Raw genomic sequence first — 26342 nt, forward strand, 5'->3', positions numbered from 1 at the left:
CCGGCGCCACTGCAGAGCCCTGCTGTCATTGTCACCTGCGGACGGACAGCGGGCGAGCCAGGGGACAGCTCGCCTCCCCTGCGGAGAGGGGCTGGCGGAAAGGAGCGCGGTGGCCGACAGGTAACCCCCAGTGACAGCTCCTGCACCTTCTGCCCAGCTCCTCGCGGCACCGGGATCTGCCCTGCCCAAAGCCGGCCCGCTTTAATGCATTTCCATGGAAATAGCGGCGGGGGAACGCGTGAGGCAGTTCTCAATTAGCTGCTTTCCTGCCACAGCAAAAACTGGGGACGAGGGAGAGGAGGGAAGGGGGGAGGTGATTTCGACAGAGGCATTGCTGGCCAGCAGGTGCTTTTGGGCAAGCCTCCTGCATCTGTAGGAATGGTTGAGGGGTGAAAGCTCTGCCTTCCTTGCAGTAGATATCCCTCTCATTCCAAATCAAAATGAAAGTGAGCTTTTGGGGTTTTCACTGACTGATTACCAAGGAAAAGTAGAACCCTGGCTTTGAATGGTTTGAAGCAGCTTAATTAAGATATTTCTAAATATTTTGAGTTTTGTTCTATAAATTCTTAGCTTTTTTTTTTTTTTAATGCAAGCTAACTGCAGGTTTAGAAATACAAACTGCTTTAGATTATAGTTTCTTCACACTGTTCAGTCTAAAGAAATTAAGATTGGACATTTTGATGATCTTTTAAACTTTTTGAAAATCAGATTTACCTCAGATTTTCTTTGCGTGCATGGTGAGAGTCTCTTGCACCTTTTGCCTCCTTTTCCTGTGAAAAATACAGTTTGCTGAAAAATATCCAACCAAATTCAAAATGCATATACTTACTCAATCCATTTAAGCTGGCACATGATGTTTTCTTTGAACAAGCTGTTAGCTATCATACATTGTATTTTCAGCATCTTAAATTCTCAAGTGAATGGGTACAGAGAGTAGGAGAAGGAAGCCTCCCAGGATATTTGAGCAAACACAGACCTGTGACTATCATGCTCCTGTTAAACAAGCCTTTATTATTTTGTGAAATGCTTCTCTTATATTTAAGATAAACCTTTTCTACGTTATAAAGAGAATTCATAGAATCCACAATTTATAAAAAAAATGCTGAAAGACAAGGTTCATAGAGACAGAAGGGGTTAAAGACAATTAACTTTCTACCCTTGTCAACAAGTAGAAGTGAGGTTATAAAGGGATTTTATTTTGCTATTTATAAAATATAGGCTTGCTACAGAATTAAATGCATGCAAGAAGTGTATCCACTTGCATGTTTTTCTCTGGAAAAAGATAATTACTGTGTTTGTACATGCTGATCAGTTAATTTTGTGTGAGAACAACTAAAGACAATTTCTATGTTCAGGTTATTCAAAGTAAATAATAAGCACAGAGATGAGAGGAAATTTTGTGCAACGCATGTTATTTCATGTATCTCATTTTGAAAACAGTCCTTTATGGGGAGAAAATTATTCTGAATTCTTAAAGGTTGTTTTAATTTAAAGAAAATAGTCTGCTCTTCTCCCCACGCCCATGTAACACGCTCCAGATGGGTTTGCAATGTTCATACTATCCATGGAAGTGATAAAGAACCAGTCAGGCCTCTTTCTCTTGTCTAATTGCAAGGTGAAATGATTTTTTTTTTTGGGGGGGGGGGGGGGGGGGGGGGTCTGTGTGTTTAAGGCAAAGAGAAATCGAATCCTTTCCAATCACAGCACTCAAAAGCCAAATAAAGAGCCTGAGTGCAGTGGTCTGAAGTGTTTAGGTCCAGCAGAGAACAGAGCAGGGTATTTGCTCATCACTTGTCAGAGGAGACCGGTGACTTCCCCCTTTCCCTGTGGCACACACATACCATATCATCTACCACTGCTCTGGTGGGATGAAGCCTCCTGTGGGTTCAAGGAGGATCTTAGAAGGTGAAGAAATCCTTTTGGAGGATGTGATGAGCAGCACTGGGTTATATTCCAGCACTTTGACTCGGTGACCCCAATGTTCCTGCAGAGCTTGGCACCTTCCTGCACCTGCCTGGGCAAGGAAGACCGTGCTGCTGCCACAGAGACTGCCAGGGCCTTCCAGGTCAGAGGAGAACGGGTGAGATGGCCTCCGTCTTCCGGAGTGAGGAGATGAGCCTGAAGCAGCTCTTCCTGCAGGTGGAGGCTGCCTACTGCTGCGTGGCTGAGCTGGGGGAGCTGGGGCTGGTCCAGTTCAGAGACGTGAGTAGTCCCTGGCTGGCATGCTGAGCTGTTAGAGATGTGCCCCGGGGTGTGCTTGTCCTTCCTTCAAAGCACTTAGGAAAGATGCCCCTGTAGGGAGGCCAAAAAGTCCATGGTGAGAGCGGGACTTCCCCAAGGCTGGTCTGAAACCCAAAGATGATGCTGAGACTCAACCCATCCCTGAGTCCCATCTGGTGCTCTGCACGCCCTCTGCACAACCTTAGAACAGTTCTTTGCATCACCAGGACACAGCAGGTGTTTCCATTGAGGACCCCTCTGTGACTCTTGCTGTCACAGCAAGGTTGTGTGGAAGGCCACCATGTCCTTGGCCACGAGGGAGCTCACGGTATTGCCCTGCCAGTAGGACCCTCTCAGACAGCGTGGTGTTTGCCATCCGCACCAAAGGCACTCTGGTTCTCTGCTGGTGTTAAAAATGAGCGCAGCAGCATGCAGCCTTCAGCCCCAGGCTTGTTTTCCCTCCTGTTTTTAGCTGAATGTGAATGTCAACAGCTTCCAGAGAAAGTTTGTGAATGAAGTGAGAAGGTGCGAATCCTTGGAGAGAATCCTTCGTAAGTAAACGCTTGTCAAATGCAATTGGCTTCCTGCCAACTGGTGGTGTGGGATTTATTTCTTTAAGTGCTCTCACACTGGGGAGCAGAATTAGTGGCAAAATGGTGATGTTTTCATCTGAGTCCCTGGAAATGTTTTCCATGCGTCAGCTAATTACCACTTCACCCCATATGGGCAATAAATTGTTGCCCCTGTTTTGAAAATGGTTAACTGAACTGAAAGGAGGTTAATTAGCTTTTATAAAATCACAAGGTAAATCTGGGGCTGGGCAGGAGGCTAATCCAGATAACCTGACCCTTACACCAGCACACCAGCTGTTGGCACACACTTCTTGTGGCCAAGGGCTTCAGTCTGCGGGTAAGTCCTTAAAATCCAAGCAGCAGAGCTCGTGATTCCCACTGTCCTGTGGATGTGTGTCCTGGGAGCTCTGCACTCTCCCCACCACAACACTGGTGCCTGCTGGAGCCACAGTGGCAGCACTTGCCATTGTTGGGCACAGCAGTGGAACCTGATCTTTCTGCATGCCTTACTCACTGCCCCAAATAAAGGGGGCCATGGTGGCCACTTGTGCCAGGGCTGAGGGCAGCCCACTTGGGAGTGGGTACTGTTGCTTCAAAAGAAACAGCTTCTTCACTGAGAAGGGAGGCTGGGGGTGTTCATTCCATGGTGGCTGTGTGTGTGTGCTGGGATGATGGCCCTCATACATCACTCAATCTTGTCACACCGCCATGGGAGGCCTCAGTCCTCGCTGAGCAACAAGCTGGTGACCAGGATGATGCAGCAGGGGTGATTCTGTGCTGAGACTTCTGTGCCCTTTCCTTGCAGGTTTTCTGGAAAATGAGATGGAAGATAACGTTGAGATAGTCAAAGGAGAAAAGTACCCAGAGACCCCCCTGCCTCGGGAAATGATTGATATGGAGGTACAGAATTTGGAGTGGAGCCAGGAGAGAGAAGGGCTGTGCACCAGGTTGTCTGTGTAATGTGCTCAACAGAGCCCTCCCCTGCAAGGAAGGATCTGGTGCCTGAGGCTGGCACAACCCTCCCTGCCTGAGGAGGTGCTCCTCGAGCTGCTGCCTCAGCACTTAGCTTGAGGCTAGTCCTGCTACAGGTTCCTAAAGGATCCCAGGCTTTTTACCATCCCCTGTGAAACATTCCTCTGGTCCCACATATTAACGTATTATATTAAAAGTATCACTCTCATAGAATGCCCCCATCATCCTATAGGAGAGAATTAGAAGGGGTTTGGTGTTTTACCAGGAGAGCTGAAGAGAACCAACTTCACTGCATGAAAAACCAGGACTGTCTGTCCTGCTGGGAGCACGGTTGTGATACTGGGACCTGACACAAACACTTGGGCCTTGCCCTTGGATGTGCAAGGGATGCTTTATTCTAGCCCAGCTGGAAGCTAAGTTTACTGACAGGGTAATTTTAAAATGCTGTGTATGTAGGTGACTAGAAAGGAAAATCAAGCTTTCCAAGGGCTTCAGCTTCACAAGCAATTTGGTTTCCTGGTGTGTTCCTGGCCCCACATCATCACCTAAGTTTTGGCCTATAGCTAATGAACCTAAGCTAATGGCCATGTTGTAGGTAGCTTTTGTAGTCAGTAAACTAACAGCCAGTCAGCCTGGGGTCTGAGATGTCTGCAAGGAACAGAGATGCCCAGACAGGCTGAGACGCCAACAGCACACACCCACCTTACCTGCCTGTGCTTGAGTCAGGGGCATCAGATCTCCAGTGCCAGAAGAGGACAACACAGCCAGCAGGGAATGTTTGCAATGGAAAAAAAAATGATGCATTGATGAGTATCTTCTAACAAAAAGTGTTTTTTGAAGTGTTCATTGAATATTTCTCTATTCTCCCTTGAAAAAAATGAAAACTGTTGTTTGAGATTTGGTATCAGCTTGGGAAAGGGCCAATATGTGCTTCAGAGTTTTTCTGGATGTGCTTGGACCCTGAACAGACAGTGCTGGAGAAACTTGAAGCCGAGCTGCTGGAAGCCAACCAGAACCAGCAAACACTGAAACAGAACTTCCTTGAGCTGACGGAGCTCAAACATCTGCTGAAGAAAACCCAGGACTTCTTTGAGGTGAGAGGCCTCTTGACTCTTCCAAAAGAGATGTGGAAGGCTCTTAAAAATACTTGTACTTTCATTTGGTGCATGTTGCTTTTAGAGGTCTTTACCACAAGCCATTATGAGGTTTGCAAAAACACCTCACTCATTTTGGAGCCCGGATTGCTCCGTGAGTCAGTGGGGCTCAAAAATTGGGCTCCCAGATCTCTTTGAAAATAGCATTTATGCTTTTCCATTCCTAAGATATAGTTACTTTTCTTGTTTTTCCTTTGGTCTAAATCTCTGTGGAAAGCTACCTTTGGGGAAAAAATATTAGGAGAAAAATGGGAAAATAGTTTTCAAACTGGCAATGCTGAAGAGTGTTTTTTAAAATTAATGTTTTCCAGGCAGAAACCAATCTGCCAGATGATTTCTTCAGTGAAGACACATCTGGACTGCTGGAGCTGAGAAGCACTCCTGCAGCTGCAGCTGCCAAGCTGGGGTGTGTATTGGTGATGGCCTCCAGCTTGGCCATGCTTCCCACCTGTGCTGCATTGCTGTGACACTGGCACAGCATCCTTCAGCTTCTTAGCAGAGGGTGTTCCATGAAGATGAGAGAGTGACTGTCCTCAGAAGTTATCATCAAAACTATGGTCAGGTTATGGGTCAGTAGGACAAATGGACTTCTACTTCCAGGCCACCAATTCCAGTGATCCCTTAGTAGGTATTGACTGAAAATTGCTGTCTTAAGGCATCTCACCCATGACTTCTGGACTCAGGCATCTGGCTACCAGCCTGGTCCTCATGGATGGATGTCTAACCACAGAAACAGCCATGGTATTGCATTGGGCTGCAGTCTGATGTTTCTCAGAAAAGGAAAACAGGAGAGTAAAGATAAACCACCACTTCAATATTTCTACCTCCAGCCTCTGCCATTCAGGCACTCTCTGTTTGTGTGACTTTAAGCATCTCTCCATTCCTCCATTTCTAGCCAGAATTGTCTCTTCTCCTTCACCTGTTGATCTAGGAAAGTTTTTTTTAAAGAGAGAACACTAGGATAAAGTCAGTAGATTGAGATAAAAGCCAGGCTTGAGCAGGGAAGTTTTTCCTAGAAGTGTCTGCTGCAGCAGCAGAGCCTTGGCTAGCACAGACCAGAAAACAAGGGATTGTGAAATCATGTGTCCTGCAGGTCCTAAAAGGCCTAGAATGGGCTCGTAATTTATTTATCCTGTAACTCTGCTCAGATTCACAGCAGGGGTAATAAAGAGGGAAAGGATGATCCCCTTTGAGCGTTTACTGTGGCGAGCCTGCAGGGGGAACATCTACCTGAGGTACACGGAAATGGACACCCCCATGGAGGACCCTGTGACGGTAGGTACCAACCTGGTTTTGCTTTCCTCTGCCCTGTGTGGATGCTTGTGACCTGCAGACACAAAGCTGGTGCCCTGGACCATGCTGCAGCACTGGCTGCCTCTCCAGAGCTCGGTGTCTGAGGGCAGCCTCTAGGGGAAAGGTGGGAAAGTTGGAGGATGGGAGAAGATTCTTTGACACTGCTTTCCCCTTTTGCCACTATTGAGGTGGTTTCCTTCTCCCGGCTGTCAAGATGCATGTGGGGCCTCCCAGGGCAGCTGTATTACAGGGACCACCATGAAAGTGGACTGTGGCTGCCCCCACCCAGAATTAGCCATGGAGGGTTGATTCCCCTTGGTGTCTCTGGGGTGCCTCTGGAGCCCTGTGCCCCAGTGGAACTCTGTCCCCTCTGCTCCACCTTGCTCCCTCCCACATAACCCAGAGCTGCTGCCCATGCCTGTTTTCTGAAAGAGCATCTGGGGAAAACACTGCTGATGGGAAACTGGGGCTGGGGGATAAAAACAACCCACTGACTTTTCTGCACTGGACTCTGGGTGTGTTAAATTCTGCTTGAATTGTGTGTTGCAGAGAGAAGAGGTGAAGAAGAACGTGTTCATTATCTTCTATCAAGGAGAGCAGCTTAAACAAAAAATCAAGAAGATTTGTGATGGGTAAGGCAGGCCTGTGGCAAAGCCACAGTGACTCCCGTAGAGATGGTTACTGGCAGCCCAGGCTGGCTGAATTTGGAGCTAGAGATCAGATCTCCAGCTCTCTAGCTGTCAGCTCTGCAACCAACCTCTCTTCTGCTCCTCGGCTCTGCTGCTCCTAATCATGAAAGACATCCATCACCTTGTCACGTGGAACTCGAGATCCTACGTTTTCCAAAGTGACACACAGCTCTTGAGAGCTTCAGTTGCTAGGTTTTTCACTTGGAACATCTACAAGGGACTTTTGTTTAAAAAATACTCAGCACTCTTCCCCTGAAAATCAGGGGCCCTAACTTGAAGACTGGGAACATGGTAATCCTCAACTTGCTCTCAAGCCTTCCTGCACTTCTTCATAAAAAGTTGATGCTGTAGTTTATTCAATCCTTTCCCAAGGCCTTTGAGCAATATCTGTGTAATCAGAGACAGAGCCCAGGAGAGAAATGAACGCTTCATACAACCTGACTTGTTTCCACCCTGTTAAGCATCTTGAAAAGATAATTCAGGTTGAATATTTTGTTACTCTTTCATAACACTGATGACCGATGAGCTTTGTTGCAGTGTAAATCAGATTTGATGAGAGGATCTGTCTGCTGCCACCAAACCCATTTCAGGTGTAGCCCCTCAGCCAGGCAGGGCCCGCCAAGAGCCGCAGGGAGAGGGTGAGCAATTGCTCTTCTCTGACATCCATGCTCAGGGCAGATCTTTCCTTACATCCTGCCTTTAATCATAATAAAAGCGGGTAGATCTTTCATCCAGCTGGCATGAGTGACTTCAGTCCCAAGAAGTGACAGAACCCTGGGGTCTGTGAGCAATTCCTGCACTGGAGATGGGGCCCTCCAGGATACCTTCTAAGGGCAGTGGAGGGCAATGCCCATCCAGAGAGCAATTCAGCCCTCCTGAGGTGGGCATCTGTCTATAAAGCAGTCATGGACAGCTGAGGGAAGACTCCTAGCTCTCAGTCACTGATTTCTGATCGTGAACCTCAGACATGCAGTGAGTTCTGCCATAGCCACTGTGCAGGATCAGTCTGCTGCTGCCAGTGGTCTTTGAGTGTTCAGCAAGTCTCATTCTCTTCCTGGATTACAATTTCCTGCACATAATAGAATCATAGAATGGTTTGGGTTGGAAGGGACCTTAAAGATAATTTCATTCCAACTCCCCTGCCATGGGCAGGGACACTTTCCATTAGACGGGGTTGCTCAAGGCCCCATCCAGCCTGGCCTTGAACACTGCCAAGGATGGGGTGTCCACAACTTCTCTGTGGCAACTGGTGCCAGTGCCTCACCACCCTCACAGTAAAGAATTTCTTCCTAATATTCAACCTAAACATACCCTCTTTCACTTTAAAGCCATCCCCCCTCTGTCCTATCACTATATGCTCTTGTAAAAAGTCCCTCTCCAGCTTTCTTGTAGGCCTCTTTAGGTATTGGAAGGTTGTGGTAAGGTCTCCCTGGAGCCTTTGCTTCTCCAGCCTGAACAACCCCAATTTTCTCAGCCTTTCCTCATAGCAGAGGTGCTTCATCCCTCTGATCATCTTCATTCTTCTCCTTTGAACTTGCTTCAGCAGGCCCATGTCCTTCTTAAGTCTCATTTCTTTGCCTGCTTTTTAGATGCTGTTCAGAACCCTTCTCCCCTTTTTTATGGGGAGTTGCTGGTGCTGAATGCTTCCCACTGGATTTTCCCCTGTGCTGATGGCCTTGCAAGTTGCCAGGCCATACATTTAGAGCTGAATGGGGTTGCCCACAGAGTGCTGAAAGTTCTTCATTTAGATGTAAATTTTTTTTTCCCCTGCAGCATTTAAAATTCCCTGCAGTCAAAAGCCCAAGACTTTTTTTCTGGGATTGGGAGTAAAAGAATACACAGTACAATGCCTGTCAACATATTCATTGTTGATTGACACCGAAATCACCCAAACCATAGGCACAACCCTCTGCAGCAAGGCATCAGGCAGTGCTGGAAATGTGAGCAGATCCCTGCAGGGAGGTTGTGACATGCAAAGTTTCTAGGAGCCAGTGTTGCAGATGTGGTGGTAGGTTCCCTTAAAGGAACTTAGACTGGTTTCTCTCAGGCCCTTGTAACTGAAGGAAAATACCCCTACCAAAGACAAATCCACAGGACACCCTTTGCAGTGCTAATGAAGTCATCCCTTATGTTCCTTCTTCCTTTCAAATGTTTTGGTTGCCAATGTGCACATATACACGGACATTTTACTGAGTGGCAGGTTTCTAAATGTATTCATCCCCTGACACTCCTTTTGTGCTCTGTGGGCCATCAGCCGTCCCTGGTACCCAGGCCAAGACATTTTAGCCTGGTCCACCTTTAAGGCAGGGTTGACTATACCTAAAGCAGATGGCAGTGTCAATGCAGCCCCAGCAGGACATTTCTGCTTAGCACTAAGTCATCATTCATGACAAGTAAATATCCTGCAAAAATCATGGGACTGGTCTAAGCCAGCCTCCTGCAAGGCAGGCTAAGATTTGTTTGCAGAGCTGTGTGCCTCAGGTTACGCTTGTAGTCCCTGCTTGACTCTAATTGGTAACATTAGTCTGCCAATTTCATGAGCATTAAGTCCATGCACAAATTTATTAGTGAAAGGTGTAGAGGGAGCAGGAAGGAGGAAAATGTAAGAATTTTTTTCTTCCTCCTTTTCTTGCGGCTGCCTCAGTACTAATGTGAATACTAAACTGGGTTTATCAATGTAAGGATTCCCTGCTGAATTCTCCTGGAGCTTTCAGAGATGTCTGTGCCATTAGGGCAAAGCTGATACTCAGTATGCAAAATGGCTGTTAAAAGATCAAAGCAGCACTGCTGCAATAACGTTATTGGGAATGGGGGAACTGTACAGCATGGAGGAATGAGCTTTCAAGTTTGATTAAAAATCCTTATTAAAGATGAACTAAGAGCTGTGAAGAATAAGAAGATGGAAATAATTAGGTAGGGTGAATAACCTTTGGAAATGAACACCAGGTGTTGAGTGAGGAGAAATTCAGTTCTGGAAAGGGAAGTTTAGCTGAAGAGCACATGCTGTCATTACACACAGCTCTGGGCTGATCTCTAGGAAACTGCAGCATGTTTTGTTCAATTTGCAACTGTCCTCACTTGTATGTGTGCTGGAACTGATTTTGTAGAGCAGGTGGTGAAATATCCTGCGCTCAGACAAAGCCAGAGTATGATGCTTATCTGTACACAGAGCCTGCACGTTTTTGTCTCTTAAGGAGGGATAGACCCCTCTGACCCTGTTACATCATCTTTTAATTCATCTCACGTGCGGAAAGACAGCCCTTTAGCAACGCTAACTCAGTGTATCCATGGCAGGATGGTGGAAATGTGTTGCCTTAGGTCAGGGCCAGGAGATCTCCGCTCTGCAAAGAGGACAGATCTCTTCCTGCAGATCTGATGGGCAGTATCAAAGTGGCAGGGGTGGCACATGCACTAGATATCACTGAACAAGCCAAGCAGGAAAAAAAAGGAGGGATCTCTGCTGTTTTAGTTACTACAGAATCTCAGCTCAGTTCAGGCTTGCAGGTGGAGAGCAGCAGCAGTGCACCCTGTGGCCTGTGAGGTCCCAGGGGGAACTCCTTGTGCCTGCTGTCGTGCATGAAGATACCCTGGGACTTGCTTTGCAGTCAGGACAGGTAGCTGCACGCTTCTCAGAGAGACATGCAACTCATTTCTAATGGTCTGTACTGGGATCATACTGTGCCTGTACAACACTGCAGTGTGCTGCGCTGGTGGAAGCACCTTCACACCAGGGTGACCTGCAGCTGTACTAGAGAAGGTCGAGTTCCATGCTATAGCTGAAGCAGTACCTGCTTGGAGCTAAGACCTTTACTCACATGTTAGAATCCCACATTAGTCCTTCTTATACCACACTAAATAAACCTGCTGAATGTCCCAAACAGAACCTTGAGGGTACACTTACAAAAGCATTTATACTGATTTATCTAAGCTGACGTAACAGATATTGCTCTCAGATGTTTAAAACCCTTCACCCATCCTTCCCTTTTCCCCAAGGTGTCTAGCCAAACAGGTGGACCAGAAGCATACAGCCGTTCTCCTATTTTATCCTGGAAATACAGTCCTTTTCTTTGTTTGCTTGCTTGCTTGTTTGTTTGTTTTTACAGGCTTATTTACTTATGCAGCCTCCTCGCACAAAGGGCGTTTGCTTGCAGTGCAGCAGTAGCTCAGCCGATGCCTTCTCCCAGTGCCTGCAGGAGGGTAGTGCAGATACAGGGACACGGTATTTTTCCAGCCTCAGTGCAAGAGGGACATCTGTTGGCTACTGTGTTAGTGAGAGGCTGCCTTCGCCAGGGTGGGTTTTTGTTGAGTCTCATCGCAGTTCAAACAGCTTGTGGATAGAAGGGACGTGCCTACGTGTTAGTGCTGACCACTGTAAGACATCAGGTACTGTGTATGAGCTAAGACAAGGAGGGTTTTTCATCTAGAAGAGGTGAAGGGATCCTTATTCTCGTCAAGGGATAAATGTACCTATTTGCACCTTTCCACGAGATCAAGTGCAACTTTATAGTATGTGAGAAGAGTATACTGGGCATACTACTGGCTCAGGAATGAAGTCCAGTTTGCCTGCCTTTGAGCTGAGAAGAGTAGGGAGGAAGAAAACTCAGTCAAATAACTGGTGTTTGTCAATTCTCTCTTACTGAGGCTAGATTTCGTGCCACAGTCTATCCCTGCCCAGAGTCTGCCACCGAGCGCCGAGAAATGCTTGACGGAGTCAACACAAGGATTGAGGATTTAAACACAGTAAGTGGCAGTGGTTTTACTGAGGACTCAACCCTGCAAGTGGGACCTGCCCAGATATTGGTCCTGTCTGAAACAGTGTGGCAGACCACACAGGTTATCCTCCTGACACATTATCTCATTATCTCCATTGTTATACAGCAGCACTGTGGTGGCCACATGATGCATGGAGGTCCCAAGACCATGAGCTGTAGCTCTTCTCATGGGGATGATATGCCCCAAGTTCGTGGCACAGAGCTGCCTGCAGGAAATGGCAGCTTGGGAGCACATGGTGAGATGTGGCCAGTCTGTAAGCAACTGGGTAGGGAGCCAATGCCACAGCTCAGTAACTTCCAGTGGTCTCCTCTACACTTGCAGTGACTCAGGACCATGCAGGGAGAGTCCTTGGTGAGCAGCACTGTGCACCTGGTGTCGAGTGATCCTGTGTCCACACCTGCACGTGCTGCTCCCCAGGATAACCCACACATTCATACAAATAGTTCCTTTTCATCAACCCTCTTCCATCTGCCCTCCCCAATTAACTACTGAGTGCCCCCTGTGCTTCCCTATCAAGTGTTGCCCTGTGTTGTGCTTACAGGTGATAACACAAACCGAGTCCCACCGCCAACGCCTGCTGCACGAGGCAGCAGCCAACTTGTGGTCCTGGGGCATCAAGGTGAAGAAAATCAAGGCCATCTACCACATCCTGAATTGCTGTAACATCGACGTCACCCAGCAGTGTGTCATTGCAGAGATCTGGTTCCCAGTGGCTGATGCTGACCGGATAAAAAGAGCTCTCCATCAAGGAATGGTAAGAGAGCAGCATTTTGGGTCCTTGAAGCTCTCACCCACACTGAATTGTTTATATGTTGAGCTTATGTTCAGACTTGTCTGTTATCTTAATGTGGGACTCCCTTTGCTGTTTCAAGTCCAGGTTGTTTCATGGTTGTTTGGTGTTCCATCTTTTGAGGGAGCTTAAGATCAGCATTAAATCTTAGCAGGTTTGTGACAGACCCACGAGCCAGAAGTGGTATCGTGGGGCCAATTCTTCTCTCCTATCCACTCTGTGCCTGTCCTTGTCACTGGGTTTGCAGGAGCGCAGTGGCTCCACGATTGCCCCCATCCTCACTGCCATACACACCAGGATGGCACCACCCACCTTCAATAGGACCAACAAGTTCACAGCTGGGTTTCAGAACATCGTGGATGCATACGGTGTGGGCAACTACAGAGAGATGAACCCAGGTGAGAAATGCTCAGCTATGTGCATCTGGTTTGCATGAGCCTAAGTGAAGCCTTTGAGCTCTCTCACTAGATGTACCCAGTGCTGACTGAGAAATCTGAACTGTGTCGGAACTGATTGGTGTATGGGCATGGATTTTCTCAGGCAAAGAATTTGGCTATTGGTCTTCAGTGAATGATTGTGATGGAAATAATGAACTACACAAATACAAGACGGGGAACAAATGGTGAGGTAGCAGTTCTGAGGAAGAGAACTAAGCTCATAAGGGAAATGGAAGTTGAGCTCACTGTGTAGAGGCAAAGAAGTCCTAAAGGACCTGATAAAAGTGTGAAACGGTGGTAGAGGATCTCAGAGAGACCACTGAGAATTAATTGAAACCTAGAAATGGGGGCCCGTGGGAAAGGGCCAGATTAACTCAGATTGTTGAGGCTGAGCAGGTTGAGAAATATGGTAGTAAACTTCAAACACATTTTTTCTGTTGCAAAACAGAATGCAGCTATTTACACATGTGTTTATTATGGCGAGACAAGAAACAAAGGATAAAACTGCAAGGAAGGTACAACTGAACAGTCTTTGTGATGGTAAAGCTTGTTCTGCACTAGATGTGACTGCCTGGTGTGTAAGGGAGGGATTGAGGAGGCCTTTAAGGGCAGTACCTATAAGGAATGGCCTGTTGGGGCAGACTGCTTCTCTGATGAGGCGTTTTTGTTTAGGGGGAGCTGAACTTCTCGACCTTTCCCTCCTGCAGCTCCCTACACTATCATTACTTTCCCCTTCCTGTTTGCGGTGATGTTTGGGGACTGTGGCCATGGCGCTGTCATGCTGGGCTTCGCTCTCTGGATGGTCATTAATGAGAAGAGCCTTCTGGCCCAGAAAAGCACTAATGAGGTGAGTTCCAGGGAGCTGGTGCAGCCTATCAGCATAGGGAAAGGCTCATCAGCCCCATTTGATAAAGGAGAGACATGCAGCCTCCCAAAGGCTGAGGGGAGATCATTCAAAGATACCTGCGAGGCAGAGATTTGGCAGTTCTGCCTACTTATACACAGAGGGCCAATCAAGTCTACTGTTGGTTGAGGCCCACCAACTGATGGACCTGCAGGTACTTTGGTCACTGGCACTGCCTTCTCCCCCTGCAGATCTGGAACACCTTTTTCAGCGGGCGCTACCTGATCCTGCTCATGGGCATATTCTCCATGTACACTGGCTTCATCTACAATGACTGCTTCTCCAAATCGTTCAACTTCTTTGGCTCTTCCTGGCATATCATCCCCATGTTTAAAAATAACACTTGGAAGTAAGTGCTAAATGTAGGAATGATGTAAAAACACCAAATGGAGCATGTAGGCTTGGACAGAGAGACTGCCTGTGTGGGGAAGGGAAGGACTCCCTGCTGTGGATGCGGTCATGAATGAATCAGAGGTTTTGTCTGACACACACAGATGAACTCACTATTGAAATGGAAATGTAGAGTCCCTGGGAACACGCCTGTTTGTTCAGGCACTGATGTGCATAAAAATCTGCAGGTGTCCAGGACCGATGCCTAGAGAATTATCAGTGTGAGGGAGGCTGTCATTGTGTGGGGCCCATTTACATGCACACAAGTGCAGGATAACAGGTCACAGAAAGGCTGGAGTCAGCTACAGATATCCTGTGGTAGTCCTCAGCACACCTCACATAAATATACCAGGGGCTTCGACGGAGAGATTAAGCTGCAAAGGTCATTTCCCTTTTCTCTTGTAGTAAGGATGTGCTTCTAGACAATACAGTGTTGCAGCTGGATCCAGCAGTCCCAGGAGTCTACTCTGGAAATCCATATCCATTTGGAATAGATCCGGTAATTAAATTAAATTGCTCTAAGATAATTTGTATTTCAATCCTGTTTCTACATGTCAGGTACATCAGTAGCTCCCTGTGCTCTCTCCTGAAGCTGTGCTTTTCAACTTCATGCTCTTTATCTGTTCCTTACATGGTTTGTGTGGCCAGCAGCCAAGCCCCACGCAGCCCCTCGCTCGCTCCCCCACCAGTGGGATCAGGGAGAGAATTGGAAGGGTAAAAGCTGGAAAACTTGTGGGTTGAGATAAAGACAGTTTACCAGGGAAAGCAAAAGCTGTGCACACAAGCAAAGCAAAACAAGAAATTAAGTAATCTCATCCCATGGGCAGGCAGGAGTTCAGGCATCTTCAGGAGAGCAGGGTCCCCTCACACATAATGGTGACTTGGAAGACAAACACCATCACTCCAAATATCCCTCCTTCCTCCTTCTTTTCCCCATTTTATACAGTGAGCATGATGTCACATGGTCTGGACTATCCCTTTGGCTAGTTGGGGTCACCTGTCCCACCTGTGTCTCCTCCCAATCTCCCAGGCACCCCCGAATTCCTCACCAGCCAGCAGAAAAGGCCTCAGTGTAAGCCCTGCTCAGCAATAACAAAAATATCTTTATACTATCAACCCTGTGTTTAGTACAAATACAAAATACAGCCCTATACCATCCACCGTGAAGAAAAATAACTACCCCTGGCAAAACCAGCACATTCCACCCCTTACTCCATGCCGTTTACATCGTGCTCAGGTCCCACGCTACTCAATATACAACTTCATTAGCCACCACTGCTCCTCCCACTCATCAGTCCCTCTGATGCTTCTCTGTAGCAATTAGCAATTAATATATTGCCGACAGGTCTGCACAGGCAGTAGTAAAGTGGTAAGCAGGAAGGAAGTTCGATTTTCCTGGAGAGTGGTCTTGTGCTACAGTCTCTTTTCTACCTCCTGTCTACTGGACTCTGTTTCCTTACTTGAGTACTTAACCCATTCCAGAGATACCTCACCAGTTTGAAGGCAAACTTCCAAATTTCATACAGTCTACTTATGGTATGGAATGTGAAGTAAATGCCAGTATTATTTAACTTTTAGCCACATTTTCTTCTCTATGTCCTATTTCCCTTTTTCTTGTTGTTCTGTCATTACCATGTGTTGAAACGTAGTTTTTAACATCAAGCTTTCCAGTTTCAATCTTCGTATTAGTCAAGTAACCTCCATCGCTGCTGGATGGGCTCTCATTTCAACTGGTCATCCAAAGAAACTCTGTCTTCCCCTGATTCTCAAAGACATGGTCCTCATAACCAGTTTTTTTTAAACCCAGCTCTAAAGCTCTGCCCAGGATGTGGGCAGTCTGGTTCAGGAAATCCTGTCAGAAGCAGCTGAGTTTTCTGCATGTTGCCCTGACACTTCTCTAATTTAGGCTGACCTAGACTACCTCTTCCAACCAGGCTTCTCCCTGTTCAAGAGGGTGAAAGTCCTGGCTGGGAGGGAAGAATGGCTGAACAAGTGCTGGCAGGGAAGGGGTGGACTGGAAGCACCAGCCTCTGTGTGGCCCTCTCTGAAGAGGTTATCCATGTCATCTGTCCTGATGGATGGATGGCTCACTGCATTTTGCAAATCCTGGTGGGATGACTGGGGTGTATCTTGGAAAAAAAGAGTCACCCTGAGAGGAAGAAGCTAGGCAGTCTCTTTGGTATCCAGAGAAGATGCAAAGGCTAATGTTTCACCCTCCAAATAATCCTGTCTTCCTCCTTTCTCTTCAGGTGCTATGCTTAGTGTCTGAAAAGTGGTACCTACTTACTGTCTCTGAGGACAGAAGACTTTGGGGTCTAGGAAGTTTGAGAAGAGAGGAGAAGCAAACCCAAAGCTCTGTAGCATAAAAAAGGCAGGACTGAGAAGGGTTGTATGTCCTAACATTACTAAAAAGTTAATACAGAGAGGCAGGCAATAAACTGATCTCCACGGCCAAAGAGCTGTGAAGAGTTTTTTCTGTTCAAACAAAAAGTTTGAAAATGCTCAGTACTTCTCTGGTGAGGGTGGAACTAATTTTGGTTGCAGCAGGAGGGATTTCTGATGCCCTTCCACTTTTGTTAAAGAAGATGACTCAGCCTAAGGACAGGATATGACACAGAAAAGATCTAGGTTCTGCTACCAGCCTTTGCAGTGATTTCTGGAGGACTGAAGCAAAGTCATTGGATCATTTAAAATCCCGGTTATTTCTTCTGTTAAACCAGGCTAATACTTTATACCTTTTAGATGAATACCTTGTCAGAGGGAAAAGTAATAAAAGGAACATCTAGATTTCTGTGCCTTGCTACCCTCTTACTAGAACTGGTAGGAGTAAATTGATGGTGTCAAAACAACAACTTGCACAAAACTGTTATTGATCAAACACCTGAAAATCTTGTTCTTCACTCTCTCTCTCCCTGTTCCTTTACCCAAAGATCTGGAATGTTGCAACAAACAAGCTGACTTTCCTGAACTCCTACAAAATGAAGATGTCGGTTGTCATAGGGATTGTGCACATGATTTTTGGGGTGGTACTCAGTCTCTTCAACCACATGTAAGTTTGTTTCACCAAGCCTGTTGCTGCAGCAGCACACAAGTCCTCGTCACTAAACCGGTGTCTTCCATTCAGAGAAAGCCTCATATTTTGGACTGATGATTTGAACTTTGACCTTTCCCCAGTGTGAGCAGAAATGTCCCATACACTGACTGGCTACACCATGGTTGATATACAGTGCTAAGTCCAAAGGGCAGCCATAACATTGCAGATATTTTCTTCAGTAAACTCTGTTTTTAACTTACTTCATTATATTCTCGATTCTGCAGAAATATTGAAGCACACTAAATTAAAAGTATGCAGCACCTCCCACTATCGACAACTTTTCTCTTGAAAGACAAGCTCTTTGGCCTAAACCAAAGCACACTGAAATCTTGCAGAGCATGTGCGTGTGCATTTTACCTGGCTTAGCAGACCTTGGTCAGGATTTGTGGGTGTGTTCGTGTATCTCTGCCTCTATATTTTGTGACAACAAATAAAAAAATGGTGATAGAGCGGAAGGGCTGACACTATCATGTTGAGAGACTCTCCAAAGCTGGAATGCATGTAGTGATCTTCAAGGACAGAAAGGGTTTGCAGAGGACAGAGAGGACCCTACAGACTTGATGCTACACCTGGTTCTGACCTTCCTCAGCATATAATGCTTAACTTTGTGAATCAGCTGTTTTTTGAAAATTTGATTTTATTTCAGTGTAATAATCTTTTGGGGTGCTGAGATACTGGTAGGTCAAGAACAAAATCTGAAGAGAATCAGTATAATAGAGCTTTTGTATTTAAACAGTGGCTTTCATTGATAAAGCCTGTAATTATGGACTTCTTTCTTGGCTAGTGATAGTTGTATATTTGTTAGGTTATTTTCCAAAGACTAAGTAGTGTACAGTACTGCTAGACTTGGGTGCAAACTTGTATTAATATCTAGTGTATTAATTGCAGTTATCTTTCCTGATTCTTTCCAGCTACTTCAGGAAATACATAAACATTGTCCTTCAGTTCATTCCGGAGATGATTTTTATTATCTCTCTTTTTGGCTACCTGGTCTTCATGATTATTTTCAAATGGTGTCATTTTGATGTCCACTCATCCCAGAGAGCACCGAGCATCCTCATCCACTTCATCAACATGTTTCTGTTCAATTACAGTGACAGTTCAAATGCTCCATTGTATCTGCATCAGGTATGGATCACCCCAAGCAGCTTGAATCCCCTGTAGTTTTGTATTTGCAGTGGGTGTTGTGGAGAGTGGGCATAAAGATGTGGGGAACAGTCTCAGAAGCTCAATCACAAGTGTCAGTCACAGAAGTAAAGTTTATTCTTCTGGTATTTGTGTTGGCCTTGTCAACAGGGAGGAGAGAGAAGCTATCAATCATTGATGCAGAGGAAATCTCTTTCGTAGTGTCATTCTTACAAGAATAATGATGCGGTTGAAGATACTGTTGGGGGAGGAAATCAAAGAAGTGGGACTAGAGATGCAAAGCTGGATATTGCAGGCATGCTGTCCTGCAGTCTGGTCACGATGCTAGAGACATCTCCCTTTCTTGACAAGTTCCTATTTCATCTTTGGAAAGCTTTAATACTTTCTGTTTTCACCTAAAAAAAGTAGAAGTAGCTAGAGGATTTTCTGGGAGCTTTTTGTCAGAAATAACTCCTCTTGGGAGTTCACTTTAAAAAAATAAAAAGCAAGCAACAAAAGCTCCGCTAAGAAAAAACTTGTTTTAAAGTCATCTCTATTTATATTCTCAGAACATGGATTTGGTTTTTTCTTTAATTGACTTTACATCAGCAGCATCAGTGAAGAATCTGCAAGCAAGTGCTGCATCCAGCCACATGTGTGCACCCATACCTATACAGTTGCACACTCTGGGCCCTCCAACATGAGCTCAGCTTTAGGGACAGCTGGTGAGTCAGAGTTAGTGACTGATCAGCTCCAAGTAACTGTGGTAAGGATTCAGGGGAGTTTGGAAAAACACAGTCTTCCCAGCCTTCAAAAAGTCTTTAGATAACATTATGCTTTGTAACAACCCGAAGCTTTCCCAAGGTGGCAATTTTTTTCTCATATTCCTGTCTGCCTGCCCCACCAGGAACAGAATGTGCCATCTGCCTGGACAGTCTGAATGAAAATATTGTATGAGACCAGCCATAATGTGGTCAGAGAGCTGAGCCAGCTTTAAAAAGATGCAGAAGTTGTAGTTTAAGGTTTTCTTTGTTTTGCTGTTGCTGTTTTCTGAAAGTAGAGACAGTTATGTCAGGACAGCAATAGGGGTGCCATACTGCGATGTAAGAACACACCTTATACTGTGGGGACAGTGTTTTTACCAAGCCTAAGTGATGGGGATTCTATTCCCATCTGGAATTGCGGATGTAGAGTAAATCCAGAGCAAGAGTTGATTGACTTGACTCTTACTGCAGCGTTTTTACACTGATCAAAGCAAGGCAGACTGACTGACTCACACACAGTTAGGACATTCACTTGGGACACTGAGCAGCCAGATTCAAGTCAGTAACACTGGATTTTGCTAAATTAACCCTTTTCAGCATGAAAGCCATGAAAGCCTTTCATCTCCAGGTCTCCAACCATCTCTAGCTGAACATACTTTCTGGAGCCTTAAGCACTATACATTTATTTTCATGTTCTTGCAAGCAGAGGATATGCAGCCAAATAGGGAGTTGTATTTGTTCTATTTAAAAAATGACCATTATACGGACTCAGGTTTCTAACCATAAATGTAGTTGGCTAAAGGTAAGTAAAGCAACTTTTTGGGTTTTTTTGCTTTGTCTTTTAGAAAGAAGTGCAGAGTTTCTTGGTCATATTTGCTCTGATTGCTGTTCCCTGGATGCTCCTAATTAAACCTTTCATCCTCCGAGCCAACCACCAGAAAGCGCAGCGCATGGTAAGGGATGTGGATCAGTCAGGGGGGATTCACAACAGCAAAGTCAAAGCTGAGGTGACAGACCCCAAAAACTCTTTGCAGTGATCGATTTCTGCTTTTCTTTGGTCTCAGGCTTTCTCTGACAATTTCAAGGTGTGCTTCACGCTACAGGACGTGTGTGGACATGTCTGAACCATCTAAACTAGAATCACAGAGTGGCTAAATTTGGAAGGGATCACTGGAGGTCATCTGGTCCAAACTCCCTGCTTAAACAGGGTCCCCTAGAGCTCATTATTCAGCTTTGTGTCCAGACAGCTGAGTATCTCCAGTGAAGGAAACATTTCCCTGGAATCAGGAGCTTCACTAGCAAGGACATAACCTATTTGTTAAGCTGACACCAAGCTCTTCCACCTGTTTTATCCAAAACCAAAGAAGATTCAGAAAGATTGAAGTGCTGATAAAGCCAAAACAGGGAGAAGACCTCAGTTGTCAGTCCACAATCTCCACTAACCACCAGTTTGCTGCTCTGTAGAAATGGGGCATCTGTGAAAGTCCTGGCCTTGCAGAGAGTAATGGTGCATGAAGGAGAGGCTTGATTTAAAAGCTGTTGCCTGCTTTCTAGAAGTTCTTTCTGCCCTAAGTGATTGCCTTCACATTAACAGAGCCCTCCTTCCCATGGGCTCTGTGGTTTGCCCACAGCTTCTCAACACACACTGCGGCAGCTGCAGTTTTGCAGTTGTTCATTAATTGTCTCCTTTATTACGCTAACAGGACTTTACTTGTCAGTCAAGATTTACTTCTCTTTATAGTCAGAGTTAGTGCCTGGAGTACCTTTAATAGGGCACAGATGTTTCCATCTGAAGAAAGAGATGCTGGTTTTGCTGCTTGACCTTTTCCAACCCAGTCACTTCTGACCTATAACTGAAAGCCAGGTCCCTGGGAGACATTTGCAGCCCTGCCTCTGCACTGTAATTTCTTATTTTGTCATTCTTCTGGGATTTGGATGGAGGCTTGACATGGCTGACTCCATCTCCTGCTTTTATGCCAGCAACATCTGACAGGTTTTCCCCACCTCCTATTGTGCCCCCATACTTCTGTTCCTAATTTTCATATGTTAGCTGTCTGATCACATCCTACGTTCCCCTAGATTTATATGTTTGCAGCAAAGTCTGTTTTCCAGGCTGACATTCAGGTAAAGCAAAGACAAAGCAAGTGTGACAATCATTACTGCTGCAATAGCAAACAAAGGGTTGTCAGGAGACCTTTCCCATGAAACCTGCTGGAAGCTATAAAGGGTGACAGGGCAGAACCTGACAGAAGCCATAAGGTCTCTCTTTGGTTATGCTGTATAATAGGACTGTTAGATCAGGTTGTTGAGGTCTCTAGAAAAGTCCTGTAAATAATAATTGCAGAGAGGTTGCTACAAGGTTTTTTGTGAATTTAAAGTGAATCAAGAGCTTTGAATTTTATTTCTGCCTGTATCCAAGAATTGTGTGACCTTCATCAAGTCACATGATCCTCTCAGGATTTGTTGCTCTTTCACTTGACACTAATTCCTTTGATTTGCACGCATCTAATTGAGATCATCAGCTTTAATGTACCTCAGTTTTCTCATTTGCTAAAAGTGATGGATCTTCTCGTGGTGGAAACAAACATTGTGACACTAGAAACTAGCTACAAAATAGTTGGAACCACTGGAAAGTGCTCTAGGATGGAAAATATCTGGGTATTATTGGCTGCTTGGCGGAAATATTCAATTTCTGTGGTCCATGATGTCCGACTATTTTTGAAACTGTCTTCGTGTTCATGATAGAATCCTTCACGTGTTAGCCACCATGAGGTTATTGAGGGAGTTCTGTGCCATGGACTTCTTCATTTTGGTGTCAACCAAACATACTGCATTTTGTTTCCGAAAGATCCATTCTCAAGCCATCTCAGGAAACTCTGGAGATGAAAATGAGGTAGATGTCCCAGAGACCAATCACTCCAAGAAAGCTTCCCAGGGAGACCACAGTGGTGGCCATGAAGGACATGAGGGTGATGATGAAGAGGTAAGAAAATTTGGACAGAAAATTGTTCATACAGACACAATAGTAGAAAACACAAAGTCAAGCAGAAGACTCTTGCAGAGTTGCCAGCCCTTCTTTCTAACAAGATATCAACACACACTGTAGCAACAGTTTGTGTTTCCAGACAGAATAGGGTCTGAACTTTCAATGAATTCATTCCTCTAAATTTTTCCTTTGGTTTTGCCTGGTGGTGGCAGGCATTCTTGTAAACCTCAAGCTTTTACAAACCTCAAGCTTTTGTTTCCTCGGGGGTGGTTGTTTCACTTCCACATTGCACCCAGAGAAGGTCAACCCTTTTCAAGGAGTCGCTGAGTTTTCCTTCCTCTAAATTGCAAAGGAGCATTTAGAAGTTGGCAGCCAGAAGTGTTGACTAGGGAGACAATCCTTCCTTTGGCAGATATTGTCAAGAGCTTCTACAGTATGAAGCAACAGAGGAAAAAGTGACAAAAATATTTGTAGCAGTTGGGAGTATCAACAATATTGAGTGTGGATAAGGCTGGCTGTTCACAGCCACAGGGGATCTTCACAGATTTGCTTATTCATTATTATGAGATACACTTATTCAGTGATATCTCCCAAAATGTGTATGCCCACAGGCAGATAGTCTGAAAGCCCCTCTTTTACATAAGAATTTCTATCTCTATAAGAAATCACAGATTGGCAGCAACTGGCTTGACATTTAAGGATTTGAAATCGCATGAGTGGAACATGAGCTGTTCCCCAAACATTTGGTTTTCACTGGAAATGTATTTCTCAAGAGAGAATGTATGGGAAGATCATACAGAATTGACACTTTTCAGAGCAGTCTCTTTTCCTGGGAAATACCTTTTTGTTGCTCAGGACATAGCAAGGAGTATGAAGAGCCTAGGGTGCAGTGTTGCTCTGTTAACCAGGAAGCCCTGAAGTGAGAACTAATAAATCTTACTTGGTTTTACATTGTTTCAGTTCAATTTTGGAGACATATTTGTCCACCAAGCTATCCACACCATTGAATACTGCCTTGGCTGCATCTCCAACACAGCCTCCTACCTGCGGCTCTGGGCACTGAGCTTGGCCCACGCACGTGAGTGATTGTCCACCTTCAGTCTCCTCACCACGCTGGTCACGGCTTCTGCTGGTGTTTGACTATTCCTGCAAATTTCTTCATGAAATCCAAGTTTCTATTTGTGGACACTTGTATGTCAGGATGTTTTGCTTCAGGTTAGATCACTCCAAGTGTTTCATGGTGGGCATCTCATTTTTCAGAGGTGATCCCTGGCCACTCTGACTGCATTCACTGGCTGGGGCCCCTTTCCTGTGCTGCTCTGTAGCCACCCCTCTGGAACAGTCCTCATGGTGTGTGGTACGTGGGAGGTGCAGCCCACTTGTGTAGTCCAGCCCATGGAGGTAAAGGCAGTATGGGAGCCACAGCTGCTTTTCCCAAGAGGCACTTGCTGTAGCCTTGGGGCACGCAAATGAATGCCGAAATTACTTGAAACACTTATTTTTATTTTGTTCAGCAAACAAGAAAGAAAAGGTCTGGCTCAAGAGCTTCTGGAGTTTGTCATTTTCGCTGAGTTTTTTCCTAGAAACATTCAGTGGAACATCACATTCCATGAGAAATGTACAGCATTTCAATGTCTTTTGTCTTGATTTGTGATAAAAACAGATGCTCAAATACTGGAAATTGCCTCAGGCTGGAACTTAGATTCTCAATGTCTCTAGTTTTTCTGAAATGTTTTTTATTAATGTTGCTGTAATGCCTATGGCTAGGAGTTGCACCTGCCCTAAAGAACTGAGCACACAAAAAAAGGAAAACAGACAAGGGGGGGAGCGGGGGGCTGTGGTGTGGTGTGCCATGGATTGACAGGGGTGAGCTGTACTTCCTGGCACACAAATGAGCTTAGTAGGAGTTGAGTGGAAGCTGATACACATTAGCTTTACATGGAGGACAGATACCTAAATAAAATAAAACAAAACAAACAACTAAAAAGCTTAGCTAGGGGCGGTCCTATGTATTCTGCCTGGAGAACCACCATAGTCCTTTGCAGCCTTACAAACTGGGAAAAATGGTGAGCTGGCAGACTGCATGCTGTGCCTGTCCCTAGTCCATAGCTGCTGCTCAGCACTATTTTCCTTTTCTTTCCTTCTGCAGAGCTGTCAGAGGTCCTTTGGACCATGGTGATGCACAACGGGCTCAGCAGCAGCGGCTGGGCAGGTCTCATTGCCATCTTCATCATCTTCGCAGCGTTTGCAGTGCTGACAGTAGCCATCCTGCTGGTCATGGAGGGGCTCTCAGCCTTCCTGCACGCCTTGCGTCTGCACTGGTATGTGGGGCAGTCCTCTGGAGCTTTTCCCAGAGCAGTCTTTGGGAGGAAACAGGCTGTGGAAAAAGGGGGGCCATCAGCGAGTGTTAGACGTGCTGTGCCAGTGCATTGCAACATCAGTTGCCTTTGGCAAATGAAGTGAGGGAGACTCTTCCAAGGGGAGCTCAGAGGTCCCTGCTCTCACCTGCTTCCTGGAGCAACCAGCGTATCCTCCTGCACCTGTGGTGGCTGTGAGCATGTGAGGCAAATGGCAACCTGCAGTTCTGTCCTGGTAAACACGCAGAGCCACTGAGGCCACCTTGACCTGAGTTACCAGGCCCAAAGGCAGCACAGCCACTCCACTGGCTGTGTATCCCAGCCAGGGATCTAAGAAGACCGCTGCCTAGGGCAGCAAGACTTCAGCTGGGGTGCAAACCTGATGAAAACCTGGGTCAGTGCTTGTGTTGTCAGCCCAAGTCAAGTTCAGGCTGCTTAGGCTTTGTGGCAAACCTGTTCCAAGGTAGCCCATGTCTGCCTTAACTGGTCATCAGTCCAGACAAGGACAGCAGTACAGACACATCAGCATGTGAGCAAGACCAAGGTGACAAAACACCCTTCACTGCCACCCTAACTCAGCATCCTACCTGAGCCCCAAGCTGTGGTCTTTTTCACCACATAATGTCCCACCACAAACCCTAAACACTGCCAAGGCAAACCATGGTGAGGCGCTTGTTATTGTGCAGGGAGGAGGAGGTGTTTGTCTCCCACCAGTGTGCAACCAGCAGGTGGTTACCCCAGCTCTCAGAGCTTCTAGAAGCAGGTTACCAGGCAAGGTTCTGCTGATTGGCCTTGTGATGAGCATTTCCAGTCTGGCTTGATAGAAAGTCAGAGCTGATGTGTGCCAGGTTGCTCCCTGGGCTGCCTATGTCTCACTGCTGCTCCCATAAACAGCCTGTGCTCTGAGCTCAGAGTCCCCCATCTTGTGGCCCCCCTTTTCCCATGGGTGCCATGTTTCAGCCTCTTGGCTGGCTGTAGGTCCTGCCTACAGGCAGCACTGATGCCTCTCTCTGCTCCTCCCAAGGGTGGAATTTCAGAACAAGTTCTACGTGGGAGCCGGGTACAAATTTTCTCCGTTCTCCTTCAAGCACATCATCAATGGCACCGCAGAAGAGTGAAGCCAGTGCATCACTGCTTCCCTCCTCAGACCAGGCTCTGTTTCCTTGTGGTGGCTCACCCAAAGAGTAGGGTACGTGGGATGAAAGAGAATGGGACGTGGCTCTTGAAACAAGAGCAGCTGTAGATGAAAATGTCCTAGCTACACTCCACACTGCTGTATCAGCTGAGAGCTGACCTCTATCAGCAGGACTGGCTGGACCCTTGGCTTTGTCTCCACTGATGTCTTTGCCAAGTACCTGGTGGTCAGCATTTGATGGGGTCAGCTGCCTGCTGCTTGGGTGAAAAGAGGAGATGCAGCTTTGGAATTAAACCGGCTATTAACAATCAACTCACATGCGTTTTGCTCCATTTGCTGCCTTGTCATTGGGGTATATTTCTTTCCAAGGAAAATATGATTAGTCTGTTGTTGATCATATGACATGATTAATTCCCTTATAGGATTGCAGCCCTTCATTTAGCACACAATGCAAACCAGCTCAAAGACAGATCGTATTGCAGGCTTGCAATTTTCTACATGCTTTACTAGAATAACCCCCTCTTTATCTGATTTGCTCCAGGGCTTGACAGAACTGGATTATAGAAATGTACACACATCATCACTTAACAAAAGTGTTAGTTTTGAGCTGTGTAAACAAAAGTTTCCACATTGGCAGCCATTTTATTTATTTCTATTGACTTTTTTCTCACTGAAGACTCAAGATGA

General features: G+C 46.0%; 1 protein-coding gene across 1 annotated transcript; it reads left to right on the top strand.

Moving 5' to 3' along the window:
• On the top strand, nt 1-25924 carry ATP6V0A4 (ATPase H+ transporting V0 subunit a4). Its single transcript, XM_010410429.4, has 21 exons — nt 1-120; nt 1991-2202; nt 2693-2771; nt 3598-3692; nt 4733-4858; nt 5230-5324; nt 6067-6193; nt 6761-6843; nt 11547-11640; nt 12215-12427; nt 12711-12861; nt 13608-13747; nt 13996-14153; nt 14600-14693; nt 17125-17243; nt 18200-18416; nt 20023-20130; nt 22026-22160; nt 23124-23241; nt 24313-24484; nt 25545-25924. The coding sequence occupies exons 2-21, from the start codon at nt 2086-2088 to the stop codon at nt 25636-25638; spliced, it is 2535 nt and encodes an 844-aa protein (XP_010408731.2). The 5' UTR covers nt 1-120; nt 1991-2085; the 3' UTR covers nt 25639-25924.
• The last annotated feature ends 418 nt before the right edge of the window (nt 25925-26342 follow it).

This window comes from Corvus cornix, chromosome 1A (genome assembly GCF_000738735.6).
Source record: "Corvus cornix cornix isolate S_Up_H32 chromosome 1A, ASM73873v5, whole genome shotgun sequence".
Taxonomy (NCBI): Eukaryota; Metazoa; Chordata; class Aves; order Passeriformes; family Corvidae; genus Corvus; species Corvus cornix.

Bases quoted from the DNA above. Each gene is read 5' to 3' on its own strand.
- ATP6V0A4 (XM_010410429.4), top strand. From the start codon at position 2,086: ATGGCCTCCGTCTTCCGGAGTGAGGAGATGAGCCTGAAGCAGCTCTTC. The intron at 3,693-4,732 runs GTACAGAATTTG...GACCCTGAACAG, and splicing joins GGGAAATGATTGATATGGAG to ACAGTGCTGGAGAAACTTGA. The intron at 5,325-6,066 runs GTGTGTATTGGT...AACTCTGCTCAG, and splicing joins GCTGCAGCTGCCAAGCTGGG to ATTCACAGCAGGGGTAATAA.